This window comes from Cetorhinus maximus, chromosome 7, assembly GCF_964194155.1.
Source record: "Cetorhinus maximus chromosome 7, sCetMax3.hap1.1, whole genome shotgun sequence".
NCBI classification, from domain to species: Eukaryota; Metazoa; Chordata; class Chondrichthyes; order Lamniformes; family Cetorhinidae; genus Cetorhinus; species Cetorhinus maximus.
The window spans coordinates 145716094-145731788 of record NC_135885.1 but is presented as its reverse complement, the minus strand read 5'-3'; the positions used below and the strand labels follow the sequence as shown (position 1 = coordinate 145731788).

Sequence of the window (15695 nt, the reverse complement as noted above, 5' to 3'; positions counted from 1 at the left end):
TAGGCGAGTTTGGAAAATAGCATCACAATATTGTTACTGGTATCCAGTTGCAGTTTGTGTGGGATGTGGTTATACAAATTACAGGTTCGTGTATGTACGCATCTGATAGTCCCCTTCAGGTTGGCATTAAAAGGTATTAAAATAAAGCATTTTGGTTTGTCTATACAAACCAAAATGCAATGGTGGTGTTTGTGCAGTACATTTAATATTGACGACAGGTTTAAAATAAAGCGGATACGGTTTAAGATTTCTGCCTTTCTTCTTAAAAAGATATCGGTGAAGTCATTATTCACAAAGTAATGAATTCAAGTTCTGAATTGAGAATTGTAACATCTTTAACAATGGGGAGGGGGCTTTGACCGTTGCCTAAACAGGGGAGTAAACACAGCTGTGATTATTTGAGCGGCGCCATTTTTGGTCCTGGCTGTTGCCGACACCATCGCTCGCTATGACACAAGGGAGCAACAGAATCAACTGCACTTGCCCAGCACTGGCTGCAGTGTTGGTAGCAAACGCAGCCTTGTTAGAATCACACTAACTCCCTGCTCCTCATATAACATCACGACCCAGAAAGAGGCCATTTGGCCCATCATGCTTGTGTTCACGGATCTATCCAATTCACCCCTGCCCCTTCCCTGAAACTCTAGAATTAGTTTCCTTTTCAATTATTTATCCAATTCCTTTTGAAAGTTCCTATTAAATCTGCTTCCACTGCCCTATCAGGCAGAGCGTTCCAGTTCACAATAACTCACTGCATAAAAAAGCAAATTCTCCTCATCGCCCCTATGGATCTTTTGCCAATTATCTTAAACATTTGTCTCTTTGGAAACAGCCTCTCCTGCTAGTAAGAAGAACAGCAGTTGTGTAACTGCTGTGAATTATAACCACACATTAACTGCATTATAATTATAATACTCTAATTACATTTATTATAATTATAACTATGTTATAAACAAAAGTTTGTTCAGGTGACAATATTTGAATAAGACTGGGAGTTCCCCCCAGTGTCCTGGCCAATATTTATTCAGTATCATCAAATCGTTAATTGGTCATTTTTTCTCATTGCTGCCCTGAGATTATCCTGTGCACAAGCGAGTTACATTCCTACAGCATCTCTCATGGCGATAGGTCCTCCCAAAGAGTTAGACAGCCAATGAAGCACTTTTTGAAGTGAAGTCGATATTACAATGTAGGACACGGCAGAGCTCCCATAAACTGCAATGAGACAACACCAGGTGATCTGTTTAATTGAGGGATAAACATTGTCCAGGACACTGGTCAGAACTGCCCTGTTCTTCTTTGAAATATTCAATCTTTCACGTTGACCTGAGAGGGCAAACGGCCTCGTTCTAAATGTCTCATCTGAAATGCAGTACCTCTGACAGCACAGCACTCCCTCAGTACTGCACTGGATTGTCAACTTCAGATTTTTCTGCTCAGGTCTCTGGAGTGGGATTTGAACCCACAACGTTCTGGCTCAGAGGCTAAAGAGAGTGTTATTCATGGGGCCATGTAACTGTTCCCCTCTTGGGAAGACTTGGAAGACTGGACTAAAAAATGTGACATCATTGGGTTTCACCAATGTTGTAATTACATAACTGACGAATGGCTTCCTCTGTTCCGTAAGATTTTATGTAAATGACCTGAAGACCACAGCATGCTCAAGTCCACCAGTTTTCCTTGTGACTCTCCCTGACACTGGGGTAGGATATGGAAGCAATCTACCTCTTGCTTATCGCGCACACACTTCTTGGATTGGCAGGTTGGTGACGTCAGCCTGAGGTAGGGGTGGAATTTTAAACTGAAGTTCTGGATCTGGGAGTGGTGGTAACTGCGGAGTGTGGAGTCGCCCCACAGTTAATGTTATAGAGGAAAAGACATGGACGAGAGAGCAGGAGCAGTTTGTTGGGTTCACCAATCCTACAACCAATTTCCCAAGACCTTTCCACCATAATGCCCAGGAGATGGATCTTTATATCCTGGAGTCTCTGGAAAGGTTGTTAACCTGACATGGACTGGGGAAACAATGACCCTCATTTCCAATTAGTTTCCAGCCCTTCCTATTGGCTGTATCTGATGCTTGAACAAAGCTCTGCTGTGCTTGCTAAGCGATTGGCAATGCTGCCACCACATCCACATCTAGAACCTTCCCAGTTGACACAAATGTCAACACCACAGGTAAGAGTTTTCCAAACAATTCAAAGGTTGTGGATGAATATTCACTTGCAATTGGACAATTGTAATGGAGGTTTTTCAGCTGTAGAGCTACTGAGATCTGAGTACATGGTCTTTGGTGCTTGTTTGGAAGGTTATTAGAAAATTTTGATGAGCACCTAATTCCTTTTTACAGGGGCCCCTGGTGGTCAAGGAGGTCCTGGAGCTCCGGGACCGCATGGAGCCAAAGGAGAGAAAGGAGAGAAAGGGCCTTCAGGATCCCACGGCTTTTCTGGTCCCAAGGGGGAGAGAGGAGTCCAAGGGTCTCCTGTAAGTTAAATTATTGCACATATTGTCCAAGTATTCGCTGCTGTTCGTCAAATGCATTTAAGGGGAAGCTAGATAACCAAATGAAGGGAATAGAAGGATTTGCTAATATGGTGAGATTGAGTAGGATGGGAGGAGGTTCAAGTGGAGCATAAACACCAGCACCGACCAGTTGGGCTGAATGACCTGTTCCTGTACTGTAACCTTGATGGAATTCTAACTATTAATTTTAATGGTAGCTAATCCATAATGCCTTGGCCAAATACCCAATTTTTGACTTTGTAAGGTAGATGCCAGATAGAACACTTGCATCTCCCCAACAATATGGAAAATTGCCCAAGTATATCCTGTCCACAAAAAGCAGGACAAATCCAATCTGGCCAATTACTGCCCCATCAGCCTCCTCTCAACCAACAACAAAGTGATGGAAGGTGCAGTTGACAGGGGCTATCAAGCAGTACTAACTCAACAATAACCTGCTTACCAACGCACAGCTTGTTCTGCCAGGGCCACTCAGTTTTTTTAAAATATTCATTCATGGGATGTGGGTGTCGCTGGCTGGGCCAGCATTTACTGTCCATCCCTAATTGCCCTTGAGAAGGTGGTGGTAAGCTGCCTTCTGTTGCAGTCCATGTGGTGTAGGGACACCCACAGTGCTGTTAGGGAGAGAGTTCCAGGATTTTGACCCAGCGACAGTGAAGGAACATGGCTCCTGACTTCATTATATCCAAACATGGGCAAAAGAGCTGAACGCCCGAGGTGAGGTGAGAGTGACTGCCCTTGGCATCAAGGCAGCATTTGACCGAGTGTGGCATCAAGGAGCCCGAGCAAAACTGGAGCCAATGGGAATCAGGGGGAAAACTCTCCGCTGGTCATAACATACTCAAAGGAAGTTGGTTGTGAATGTTGGAGATCAATGATCTCAGCCCCAGTGAAAGATTTGAGTTTGGATGTCAGAGATGACCCAAAAAAGTGGGTCTTTTTCATAAGGATTTTAAACTAGTGATTTATGAAGCAACAGTTTAAACATGGTGCATAAGCTGAATAGACAGGAAAAACATATGACCCATAATAGGTAAGATCAGTTTACTGGTCCCGGAGGTCGAATGGTTGATGCAGAATGTGAGATGACCTCCATAACTGTTGGCAGCAGCCTCCACCCCCTAGCTGAGGTGAGCCTCTCTTCTCCTGTCTCCCTCGGTCTGAAGAAGGCTGCTCCTCATGAGTCACTTTGAAAAACTCTTTTCTGCCCAAAGTGATTTTTTTTTTCCTGCTCTCGAGAGCCTGTACTTAAACTTTTCTCAGAGTATTGGTTTATGTATGAGCCACGAGATACAATCTTATTAGGAATGTCTGTGCTACAATCTCCTTGCCAGAGATAACAGGTCAGCCTGCGTTGTTCAGCCAATAAACCACTGTGGGAGCTTTCTTCATAACTCCAGTTGTGATTGGAGAATATCACAAAATATGAACCATACCTGTCAGATAGGACATCATCAAACATGGAGACAGTATCACCAGCTCAATTAGGGATATGGACAATTGGAAGTGATGGTACCAGGAGAATAAATTGCGTCTGCAGGAACAGAGATCAAATCATTCACGTGTTCCACAGCAACTGACATACATTCCGAGAGTATAGAAACCATGTTCAGTTCTGGGCACCGCACCTCAGGAAGGATATATTGGCCTTGGAGGGGGCGATTCTCCAAAATGATCCCAGGGCTGAAAGGGTTAAATTACGAGGACAGGTTGCACAGACTTGGCTTGTATTCCCTCAAGTTTAGAAGATTAAGGGGTGATCTAATTGGGGTGTTGAAGATGATTAAAGGATTTGATAGGGTCGATTGAGAGAAACTATTTCCTCGGTGGGGTGGGGTGGGGTGGGGTGGGGGGGGTGTGGTGTGGGCAGGGAGGGGAATCCAGAACAAGGGGCCAGAACTTTAAAATTGGAGCCAGGCCGTTCAGGGGTGACGTCAGGAAGCACTTCTTCACACAAAGGGGAGTGGAAATCTGGAACTCTCTCCCCCCCCTCAGAAACCCGTTCAGGTTGGGGGTTGATTAAAATTTCAAAACGGAGATGGATAGGTTTCTGTTGCTTAAAGGAGTCGAGGGATATGGAACAAAAAACAGATGGTTGAGGTTGATGAACTATGATCTAACTTACTGGAAGAACAGGGTCAAGGGGCTGAATATTCTCAGTTTCTACAATATAGTGTGTTATATCCAAACAGATTGACAAAGATGGTGACTGATAATCAGAAGCCATCAGGTTGATGATGATTGGTTTTGCTCTGAATGATTAAACATGGACTGTCTTCCCCACAGGGCAATGCTGGTTACCCTGGTGCTCCAGGACCAAAGGGTGAATCAGGACCTCACGGAGTTCCAGGCTTTATTGGTTCGTTAACAATTCATTCAACTAATGAAGTGCTAATCTAAGGCTGTTAAAGTATATACGGTTACAATGAATAGAGTTGGATTTGTTATGATCCAGTTAGGGACCAGGAACTTTTTGTTTAAAGTAGACAAATTTTGAAATCCCAGTTACCCACTAGGAGAATTAAAAAATACCACTGTTTTAAACAAACAAAATAAACTTTACTAAACAAAGTTAGAAAAGTAAAACAATTTACAATATTTATCTTATACTCTAACATTCAGAATTAACATGAGGTAAATATGACTTAACAGGAAAACTGTGGCCCACATTGCATATTAAATGGCAGATGCAACCAGGTCAGATCCCATGGATTTCAAAGCAACCCACCCTGACATCAGTGACCAGTGTGAGTCACAAAATCTTGTTAAAACTCAAGTCTCCCTTATGAGGGATTTCAACTCTTTACTTTTGCGGGTCTAGCCTCTGAATTCCCTGAAAAGCCACTCCGACTCAGACTACCTCAATGACTGGTCACCTCCCGATGTTTCAATCTCTTCTCTTGAGACTGCATTCCACGGGATTCACAAAGCTTCCTCCAGCCTCTAATTACCGGCACACTTCCATCTCTTTCACAGGCCCCTAGCTTCCCTAAGCTGGCACTGCCCTGGGTTTCTCCAAACTCCAGTCTCCCGGCAGCACCAAGCTAAAAATACTCACAGGACTTCTCTGAGCCCTAATTGCCTCCAGTACAGAAGCAGTGACCTTCCACCACCTTCTCAGCTCCCAGGGCTTCTCTGAATCCTAACTGCCCAGAGCCTGCTAACAGCAACACCTTTTCACTACCCTCTTCCCTGTTGCAGAACAGTCAGATAAATTGAAACCTGAGAACCTTACCACCACCTCCATGATGGTGCAGCCTTTCAAGGTTCACTGAATTCTTTTAAACTAACTCAGCTCTAACTCCCAAAACAAAATATCTCTCTGGAGTGCACTCCTTTGCAAGCAATGTAGACATCATGTCTCCTGCTCTCCAGCTAAGTAAGCCCACCTGCTGTTTTAGGATAAAAGTAAAATACTGCCGATGCTGGAAATCTGAAATAAAAACAGAAAATGCTGGAAAAGCTCAGCGGGTCTCAAAGCATCTGTGGAGAGGGAAACAGAGTTAACGTTTCAAGTCTGTATGACCCTTCTTCAGAGCCCTCCGGCATTGCGGCACTCCCTCAGTACTGACCCTCCAACAGTGTGGCACTCCCTCAGTACTGACCCTCCAACAGTGTGGCACTCCCTCAGTACTGACGCTCCAACAGTGCGGCACTCCCTCAGTACTGACGCTCCAACAGTGTGGCACTCCCTCAGTACTGACGCTCCAACAGTGTGGCACTCCCTCAGTACTGACGCTCCAACAGTGTGGCACTCCCTCAGTACTGACGCTCCAACAGTGTGGCACTCCCTCAGTACTGACGCTCCAACAGTGCGGCACTCCCTCAGTACTGACGCTCCAACAGTGCGGCACTCCCTCAGTACTGACGCTCCAACAGTGTGGCACTCCCTCAGTACTGACGCTCCAACAGTGTGGCACTCCCTCAGTACTGACGCTCCAACAGTGTGGCACTCCCTCAGTACTGACGCTCCAACAGTGTGGCACTCCCTCAGTACTGACGCTCCAACAGTGTGGCACTCCCTCAGTACTGACGCTCCAACAGTGTGGCACTCCCTCAGTACTGACGCTCCAACAGTGTGGCACTCCCTCAGTACTGACGCTCCAACAGTGTGGCACTCCCTCAGTACTGACGCTCCAACAGTGTGGCACTCCCTCAGTACTGACGCTCCAACAGTGTGGCACTCCCTCAGTACTGACGCTCCAACAGTGTGGCACTCCCTCAGTACTGACGCTCCAACAGTGTGGCACTCCCTCAGTACTGACGCTCCAACAGTGTGGCACTCCCTCAGTACTGACGCTCCAACAGTGTGGCACTCCCTCAGTACTGACGCTCCAACAGTGTGGCACTCCCTCAGTACTGACGCTCCAACAGTGTGGCACTCCCTCAGTACTGACGCTCCAACAGTGTGGCACTCCCTCAGTACTGACGCTCCAACAGTGTGGCACTCCCTCAGTACTGACGCTCCAACAGTGTGGCACTCCCTCAGTACTGACGCTCCAACAGTGTGGCACTCCCTCAGTACTGACGCTCCAACAGTGTGGCACTCCCTCAGTACTGACGCTCCAACAGTGTGGCACTCCCTCAGTACTGACGCTCCAACAGTGTGGCACTCCCTCAGTACTGACGCTCCAACAGTGTGGCACTCCCTCAGTACTGACGCTCCAACAGTGTGGCACTCCCTCAGTACTGACGCTCCAACAGTGTGGCACTCCCTCAGTACTGACGCTCCAACAGTGTGGCACTCCCTCAGTACTGACGCTCCAACAGTGTGGCACTCCCTCAGTACTGACGCTCCAACAGTGTGGCACTCCCTCAGTACTGACGCTCCAACAGTGTGGCACTCCCTCAGTACTGACGCTCCAACAGTGTGGCACTCCCTCAGTACTGACGCTCCAACAGTGTGGCACTCCCTCAGTACTGACGCTCCAACAGTGTGGCACTCCCTCAGTACTGACGCTCCAACAGTGTGGCACTCCCTCAGTACTGACGCTCCAACAGTGTGGCACTCCCTCAGTACTGACGCTCCAACAGTGTGGCACTCCCTCAGTACTGACGCTCCAACAGTGTGGCACTCCCTCAGTACTGACGCTCCAACAGTGTGGCACTCCCTCAGTACTGACGCTCCAACAGTGTGGCACTCCCTCAGTACTGACGCTCCAACAGTGTGGCACTCCCTCAGTACTGACGCTCCAACAGTGTGGCACTCCCTCAGTACTGACGCTCCAACAGTGTGGCACTCCCTCAGTACTGACGCTCCAACAGTGTGGCACTCCCTCAGTACTGACGCTCCAACAGTGTGGCACTCCCTCAGTACTGACGCTCCAACAGTGTGGCACTCCCTCAGTACTGACGCTCCAACAGTGTGGCACTCCCTCAGTACTGACGCTCCAACAGTGTGGCACTCCCTCAGTACTGACGCTCCAACAGTGTGGCACTCCCTCAGTACTGACGCTCCAACAGTGTGGCACTCCCTCAGTACTGACGCTCCAACAGTGTGGCACTCCCTCAGTACTGACGCTCCAACAGTGTGGCACTCCCTCAGTACTGACGCTCCAACAGTGTGGCACTCCCTCAGTACTGACGCTCCAACAGTGTGGCACTCCCTCAGTACTGACGCTCCAACAGTGTGGCACTCCCTCAGTACTGACGCTCCAACAGTGTGGCACTCCCTCAGTACTGACGCTCCAACAGTGTGGCACTCCCTCAGTACTGACGCTCCAACAGTGTGGCACTCCCTCAGTACTGACGCTCCAACAGTGTGGCACTCCCTCAGTACTGACGCTCCAACAGTGTGGCACTCCCTCAGTACTGACGCTCCAACAGTGTGGCACTCCCTCAGTACTGACGCTCCAACAGTGTGGCACTCCCTCAGTACTGACGCTCCAACAGTGTGGCACTCCCTCAGTACTGACGCTCCAACAGTGTGGCACTCCCTCAGTACTGACGCTCCAACAGTGTGGCACTCCCTCAGTACTGACGCTCCAACAGTGTGGCACTCCCTCAGTACTGACGCTCCAACAGTGTGGCACTCCCTCAGTACTGACGCTCCAACAGTGTGGCACTCCCTCAGTACTGACGCTCCAACAGTGTGGCACTCCCTCAGTACTGACGCTCCAACAGTGTGGCACTCCCTCAGTACTGACGCTCCAACAGTGTGGCACTCCCTCAGTACTGACGCTCCAACAGTGTGGCACTCCCTCAGTACTGACGCTCCAACAGTGTGGCACTCCCTCAGTACTGACGCTCCAACAGTGTGGCACTCCCTCAGTACTGACGCTCCAACAGTGTGGCACTCCCTCAGTACTGACGCTCCAACAGTGTGGCACTCCCTCAGTACTGACGCTCCAACAGTGTGGCACTCCCTCAGTACTGACGCTCCAACAGTGTGGCACTCCCTCAGTACTGACGCTCCAACAGTGTGGCACTCCCTCAGTACTGACGCTCCAACAGTGTGGCACTCCCTCAGTACTGACGCTCCAACAGTGTGGCACTCCCTCAGTACTGACGCTCCAACAGTGTGGCACTCCCTCAGTACTGACGCTCCAACAGTGTGGCACTCCCTCAGTACTGACGCTCCAACAGTGTGGCACTCCCTCAGTACTGACGCTCCAACAGTGTGGCACTCCCTCAGTACTGACGCTCCAACAGTGTGGCACTCCCTCAGTACTGACGCTCCAACAGTGTGGCACTCCCTCAGTACTGACGCTCCAACAGTGTGGCACTCCCTCAGTACTGACGCTCCAACAGTGTGGCACTCCCTCAGTACTGACGCTCCAACAGTGTGGCACTCCCTCAGTACTGACGCTCCAACAGTGTGGCACTCCCTCAGTACTGACGCTCCAACAGTGTGGCACTCCCTCAGTACTGACGCTCCAACAGTGTGGCACTCCCTCAGTACTGACGCTCCAACAGTGTGGCACTCCCTCAGTACTGACGCTCCAACAGTGTGGCACTCCCTCAGTACTGACGCTCCAACAGTGTGGCACTCCCTCAGTACTGACGCTCCAACAGTGTGGCACTCCCTCAGTACTGACGCTCCAACAGTGTGGCACTCCCTCAGTACTGACGCTCCAACAGTGTGGCACTCCCTCAGTACTGACGCTCCAACAGTGTGGCACTCCCTCAGTACTGACGCTCCAACAGTGTGGCACTCCCTCAGTACTGACGCTCCAACAGTGTGGCACTCCCTCAGTACTGACGCTCCAACAGTGTGGCACTCCCTCAGTACTGACGCTCCAACAGTGTGGCACTCCCTCAGTACTGACGCTCCAACAGTGTGGCACTCCCTCAGTACTGACGCTCCAACAGTGTGGCACTCCCTCAGTACTGACGCTCCAACAGTGTGGCACTCCCTCAGTACTGACGCTCCAACAGTGTGGCACTCCCTCAGTACTGACGCTCCAACAGTGTGGCACTCCCTCAGTACTGACGCTCCAACAGTGTGGCACTCCCTCAGTACTGACGCTCCAACAGTGTGGCACTCCCTCAGTACTGACGCTCCAACAGTGTGGCACTCCCTCAGTACTGACGCTCCAACAGTGTGGCACTCCCTCAGTACTGACGCTCCAACAGTGTGGCACTCCCTCAGTACTGACGCTCCAACAGTGTGGCACTCCCTCAGTACTGACGCTCCAACAGTGTGGCACTCCCTCAGTACTGACGCTCCAACAGTGTGGCACTCCCTCAGTACTGACGCTCCAACAGTGTGGCACTCCCTCAGTACTGACGCTCCAACAGTGTGGCACTCCCTCAGTACTGACGCTCCAACAGTGTGGCACTCCCTCAGTACTGACGCTCCAACAGTGTGGCACTCCCTCAGTACTGACGCTCCAACAGTGTGGCACTCCCTCAGTACTGACGCTCCAACAGTGTGGCACTCCCTCAGTACTGACGCTCCAACAGTGTGGCACTCCCTCAGTACTGACGCTCCAACAGTGTGGCACTCCCTCAGTACTGACGCTCCAACAGTGTGGCACTCCCTCAGTACTGACGCTCCAACAGTGTGGCACTCCCTCAGTACTGACGCTCCAACAGTGTGGCACTCCCTCAGTACTGACGCTCCAACAGTGTGGCACTCCCTCAGTACTGACGCTCCAACAGTGTGGCACTCCCTCAGTACTGACCCTCCAACAGTGTGGCACTCCCTCAGTACTGCACTGGGAGTGTCAGCCTGGATTTTTGTGCTCAACTCTCTGGAGTGGGCCTTAAACCCACAATTTTCTGACTTAGGTGAGGGCGCTACCCACTGAGGCATGGCTGACACTCTCCTGAATGCTAACAGATACGTGTCCTGGGGTAGAGTTTGTGCTCCCAGCTTGGGGTCATTTGTGTCAGGAGGTCTTATTCTCCCCTCAGCTCATAAGGAATGAAGTTCTGACTGGCTACCAATAGTTTCAACGGATGCGTTCCTGACTGCCAGTGGGTGAATCACAGAATCGCCGTGTTGTGAATTGGGGTGTGGTCCTCAGTGGTTGGGGTCCTGCAGGATTGGCCTCTGACCTCCACCCCCAGTGCACCAAGCCCCAGTGTAACAGGGGCAGCTAAGTGCCTGCTTCTTCCTTCACCCTCTCCACTTTATATCGAAATGTTGGTGCTAATGGGTTCAATCTTTATTCTGCACATCTTATATCATCAATGCTGATTATATACAGTTTATCAGATTATTTAGAGCTATGCAGTTTATTAGGTTATTAGAGATACACAGTTTACTCTACAGTAACTCCTGCAGGCTGCACCCGCCCCCCCTGTGTGATCTCCCCAGTCCTGAGATCCCTTTCCAACTGCCCATAACAGCAAATCACAAATAAACTCCGCCCCAACATATTTTAAAGAATATTCCCTTAAACGCTCTTTATGTCATTCTACAATTTAAATGTGTATGTGTGTATGTGTGTGTGCACAGGGGCAATGGCCCAGGTTTTATACTTTAACCCGAACCAGCACTGAGTACTGTTAATGTGCGGTGTCCTTTAGGAATATAATTCCAACATTAAAGTGAGACAATTTTCACTCCACCCAGCTATGGGAGTAACAATCTCTGATTAATATAATTTAATATTATATCTACTCTACCCAAACCTATCTGTGCCTCATGCCTGGCTCTGTTAGGTAGAGATTGTCAACAGTGATTAGGCAATAACTGCGTTATTAGGCGTAATCCTCCTAGTCTAAGTTTGGTGGTGGGCGTGGAAATGGGAGTGGGGGAGGGGGTGTGGCTGAACACATGTAACCTGGTGCTGTTCCGCTTGTTAAATGTGTATCCATGAGGAGCTCACCGATCCTCAAGGTGGGGATGGGCAGGAAGTCACCGCCCCCGCTGTTACCTCGCGGGGTTGAAGGTCCAGGCGGCATATTTAGAGGGTATCCGGACAGCCTGCACCATCCCTTCCACCTTTGCCCAGCCCCTGCTCCACCCTTCCCCTTCCTCCAGCCTTCGTCTGCTGCCCATTTTCATCCTTGGTGCAGCTTCTGCTCCCGGCACTCGATAGGAGTCAGGTTGTGTGAGGTCTCCACGATGGCGAACGCAACATCTACTGACCTCAAAGCTGTGGAAGAGGTGAAGCTCACTAGGACCACGCCTCTTATATACAGTCGTAAAACTGAACACTCTAATTTCCCACTGGCAGAGAACTTAACTTGGAGGGGGAGCTTAATCCCAGCTAGGTGGCATTTTAATGAGCGTTCATGAGATGCTAAAGCATGAAAAAGGGCTTCCCAACATTGTTTGTTGACCTTTAACGTCCGAGGAACAAATTCCTCCAGTTCAGCCCGACATCGGGAAACTGATTTTTGACCTCAGGCCAAATGAAATTCCATCGCCCGCCGCACTTCCCGCTGCTGACCGGACCGGAAGATTCTGCCCGTTGTTTGTATCCCGTGACCACCAGGATGGCAGAAGGGGAGTGAGATGGACAGTCTGTTCATTCCGCTGTTCCAGACAGCCTGCTTGCTAAACTGTGAAACTCCATGACCCCTCTTCCAGCTCGTACATCATCCCTCTGACACCAGGATCAGTTTTAGTCTCTATGTGCACTCTGGGGTAAAAGGGGAGTGTCACACCATCTAAACATCCACCACGTCAGCCATCTCTCCTTTCCAATCAGTGGCGGGAACTTGGACTACAGTTGGAAATTAAGAAGGAAGGTTTGTGGCTGGAACCAAAGAGAATGGCTTTGGTTTTCCAAATGGGGCGGGGTGCAGTTTGTAGCAGAGAAATAGGAGGGGACTGGACGATAGATCCTTGAGGAAGAGGAGAGGTAATGGTGTGGGAGTCGAAACAGAAACTGTCACAGGCCATTCTGTGGCTGTGATTGGATGGGTAATATTGTGTAATGAATTGTAACCCACTTTACATCAATGGAACCTTGTAGTTGTTTGATTCCTTTTGGAAATGTTGGACAGTTTCAGATTTGAACACAGTGTACGTAAACATTATTAACACAAATATCTTTCTAGGAGTCAAAGGTGTAGCGGGACTCCCTGGATTTCCAGGTACACAGGGTGAGAGAGGACCACCTGGGCTACCTGGTAAATAGCTTTGTTCCTTTTCCATCTTGCTCTCAAACACCAAGCAGGGCATCACAATATTTTATGAATTTAAATAAAGAATCTGCTTCGGACGGACTGTCTCATGCCGAGGATTTCATACACAATGTGGTGTTTGGTTAACAGGTCCACCAGGTCCACTTGGTCCACAGGGCCCTCTGCAGATTGTGAAAGGAGATCCTGGTTTACCTGGTCAGCCAGGTGAAGATGGAGCAAAGGGTTATCCTGGGTTTCCAGGCATTAAAGGTGACATAGGTAAGCAAATATTCCTGAACGTGCAATGTGGAATTCCAGAAAATAAATCAGTCAGTCCCAGGTCACAGTTCACCAACTCAGTTGTGAACTACATACAGTTTTACATGAGCGCTTGGATTTTTGATGCGTGCTCTGAACAGGTGAGATTCTCTTCCCAGAGCAAAATCATGGAATTATCCCAATTGCATCGCACCATTAACCAATAATAAGTTTCAATCTCTCCCTGGCTGTACCCCTCCCCTGTCTGTGTAAGCTTCTCTCAGCCTACCACTGTCTGAGAACTCTGACCTCCCATACACCTCCCCACCCCCCCCCCACCCCCATAGTAACGGATAACTTCAGAATAACGGGAATGTTAGTTGCCATCTTAATCTGTTTCCCACACAGGTCCGGCAGGGCCAGTCGGAGATCCTGGTGCAGAGGGGGCTCCTGGATTTGATGGGAGACCTGGACTGAAAGGAGAAATTGGCCCATCTGGTCCATCAGGTAAGAATTGCTTTAGGAGTTAGTGCACAGAAAGAGGTCACTTGGCCTACAGAGCTATTGGTGTATGTGGTGCTGTCAATTAGTGAAACGGAATCCCTTGATTTGTAACCAGGCCCCCATCTTCCACCCTCCAGAAACCTGAACTCATCAGAACTATCCCAAGTCCTGTTTGTCCATCCCTCCTGTGCTCACTGACTTACCCGGGCTCTGGGTTGATCAATGCCTCAGTTTTAGATTTCCCATCCTTGTCTTTATATTCCTCCATGGCCTCACACTCCTTATTTCTGGGACCTCCTCCATCCCCACAATCCTCTCTGCTCTCTTCAAATTCAGGCCTCTTGCACATCCTGATTTCCACCACTCCATCATTGGCGGATATACCTTCAGCTGACTGGGCCTTAAACTCTGGGATTGCCTCGTCTCCACCTCTCTGCCTCTCTCTCTCTCTCTCTCTCTTCCTTTAGCACATCCTTTAAAACCGACTGCTTTGACCAAGCTTTTCATCACCAACAGCTCCTTATGTGGTTTGGTGTCAAATTTTGTCTCTAGCGCTGATGTGACTGAAGGTGTTTAACTGTGTCAACGATGCTATATCAATGCAAATTGTTGTTGTTGTCCAAACACGCACACACATACACGCACACATACACGCACACAGACACGCACACATACACGCACACAGACACGCACACGCACACAGACACGCACACGCACACAGACACGCACACGCACACAGACACGCGCACAGACACGCACACGCGCACAGACACGCACACGCGCACAGACACGCACACGCACACAGACACGCACACGCACACAGACACGCGCACAGACACGCACACGCGCAGACACGCACACGCGCAGACACGCACACGCGCAGACACGCACACGCACAGACACGCACACGCACACACACGCACACGCACACACACAGACACAGACACACACACAGACACAGACACAGACACACACAGACACAGACACACACAGACACGCACACGCACAGACACGCACACGCACAGACACGCACACGCACAGACACGCACACGCACAGACACGCACACACACAGACACGCACACGCACAGACACGCACACGCACACACACAGACACAGACACGCACGCGCACACACACAGACACAGACACACACACAGACACACACACACACAGACACGCACACACACAGACACGCACACACACAGACACGCACACACACAGACACGCACACACACAGACACGCACACACACAGACACACGCGCACACACAGACACACGCGCACACACACGCACACACACATAGTGTACTTTAAGTACATCATTTATGTCTCTGTCTTTAAGGTCCAAGGGGTTATCCAGGACCTGCAGGCCCAGAAGGAAGTCCTGGCCCTCGAGGATATCCTGGTCCTGCTTCAATAGCTCACGGCTTCCTTGTGACCCGACACAGCCAAACGACAGAGGTTCCCAACTGTCCTCTTGGGACAGTGAAAATCTACGATGGCTTCTCACTGCTTTATGTCCAGGGCAATGAAAGGGCTCATGGCCAAGACTTGGGTGAGTGATTTGAAAGGCCTGGTTATGCTTCCCAGCTCGAGCACACTTCCTGTTCCAGGCAACTAGGCCGGGATTTCCTCAGGGCTCCTGTTCACTGCCAGAACTTCACCAGAAAGGCAGTGCAAACCTTGTTAATACGAGGAATGGGGGGGTGTCCAGATAATTCACCCCATTTATATCAGGGAACAATCTTGGTGCAACACAGGCCTCAACAGGAAGCCCGATGGCAGGAATGGTGGGAATTGAGGCTCCCACCTGACGGGTTTGTTTTGGGTGAGCTGCAGGCGACAATCGTGGCTCGAGGTACAACTGTCCAGTCCCTGGTGGGAATG

At 49.9% G+C, this 15695-nt stretch overlaps 1 protein-coding gene across 1 annotated transcript in view; it reads left to right on the top strand.

The window, feature by feature from the left end:
• LOC144683062 (uncharacterized) overlaps positions 1-15695 on the top strand; it is a 101927-nt gene that overhangs the window by 80253 nt on the left and 5979 nt on the right. Inside the window, exons 42-47 of the mRNA XM_078546076.1 lie at positions 2351-2484; positions 4810-4882; positions 12982-13053; positions 13198-13326; positions 13714-13812; positions 15151-15363. Coding sequence (XP_078402202.1) covers positions 2351-2484; positions 4810-4882; positions 12982-13053; positions 13198-13326; positions 13714-13812; positions 15151-15363 — 720 coding nt within the window. The remainder of the gene's footprint in view (positions 1-2350; positions 2485-4809; positions 4883-12981; positions 13054-13197; positions 13327-13713; positions 13813-15150; positions 15364-15695) is intronic.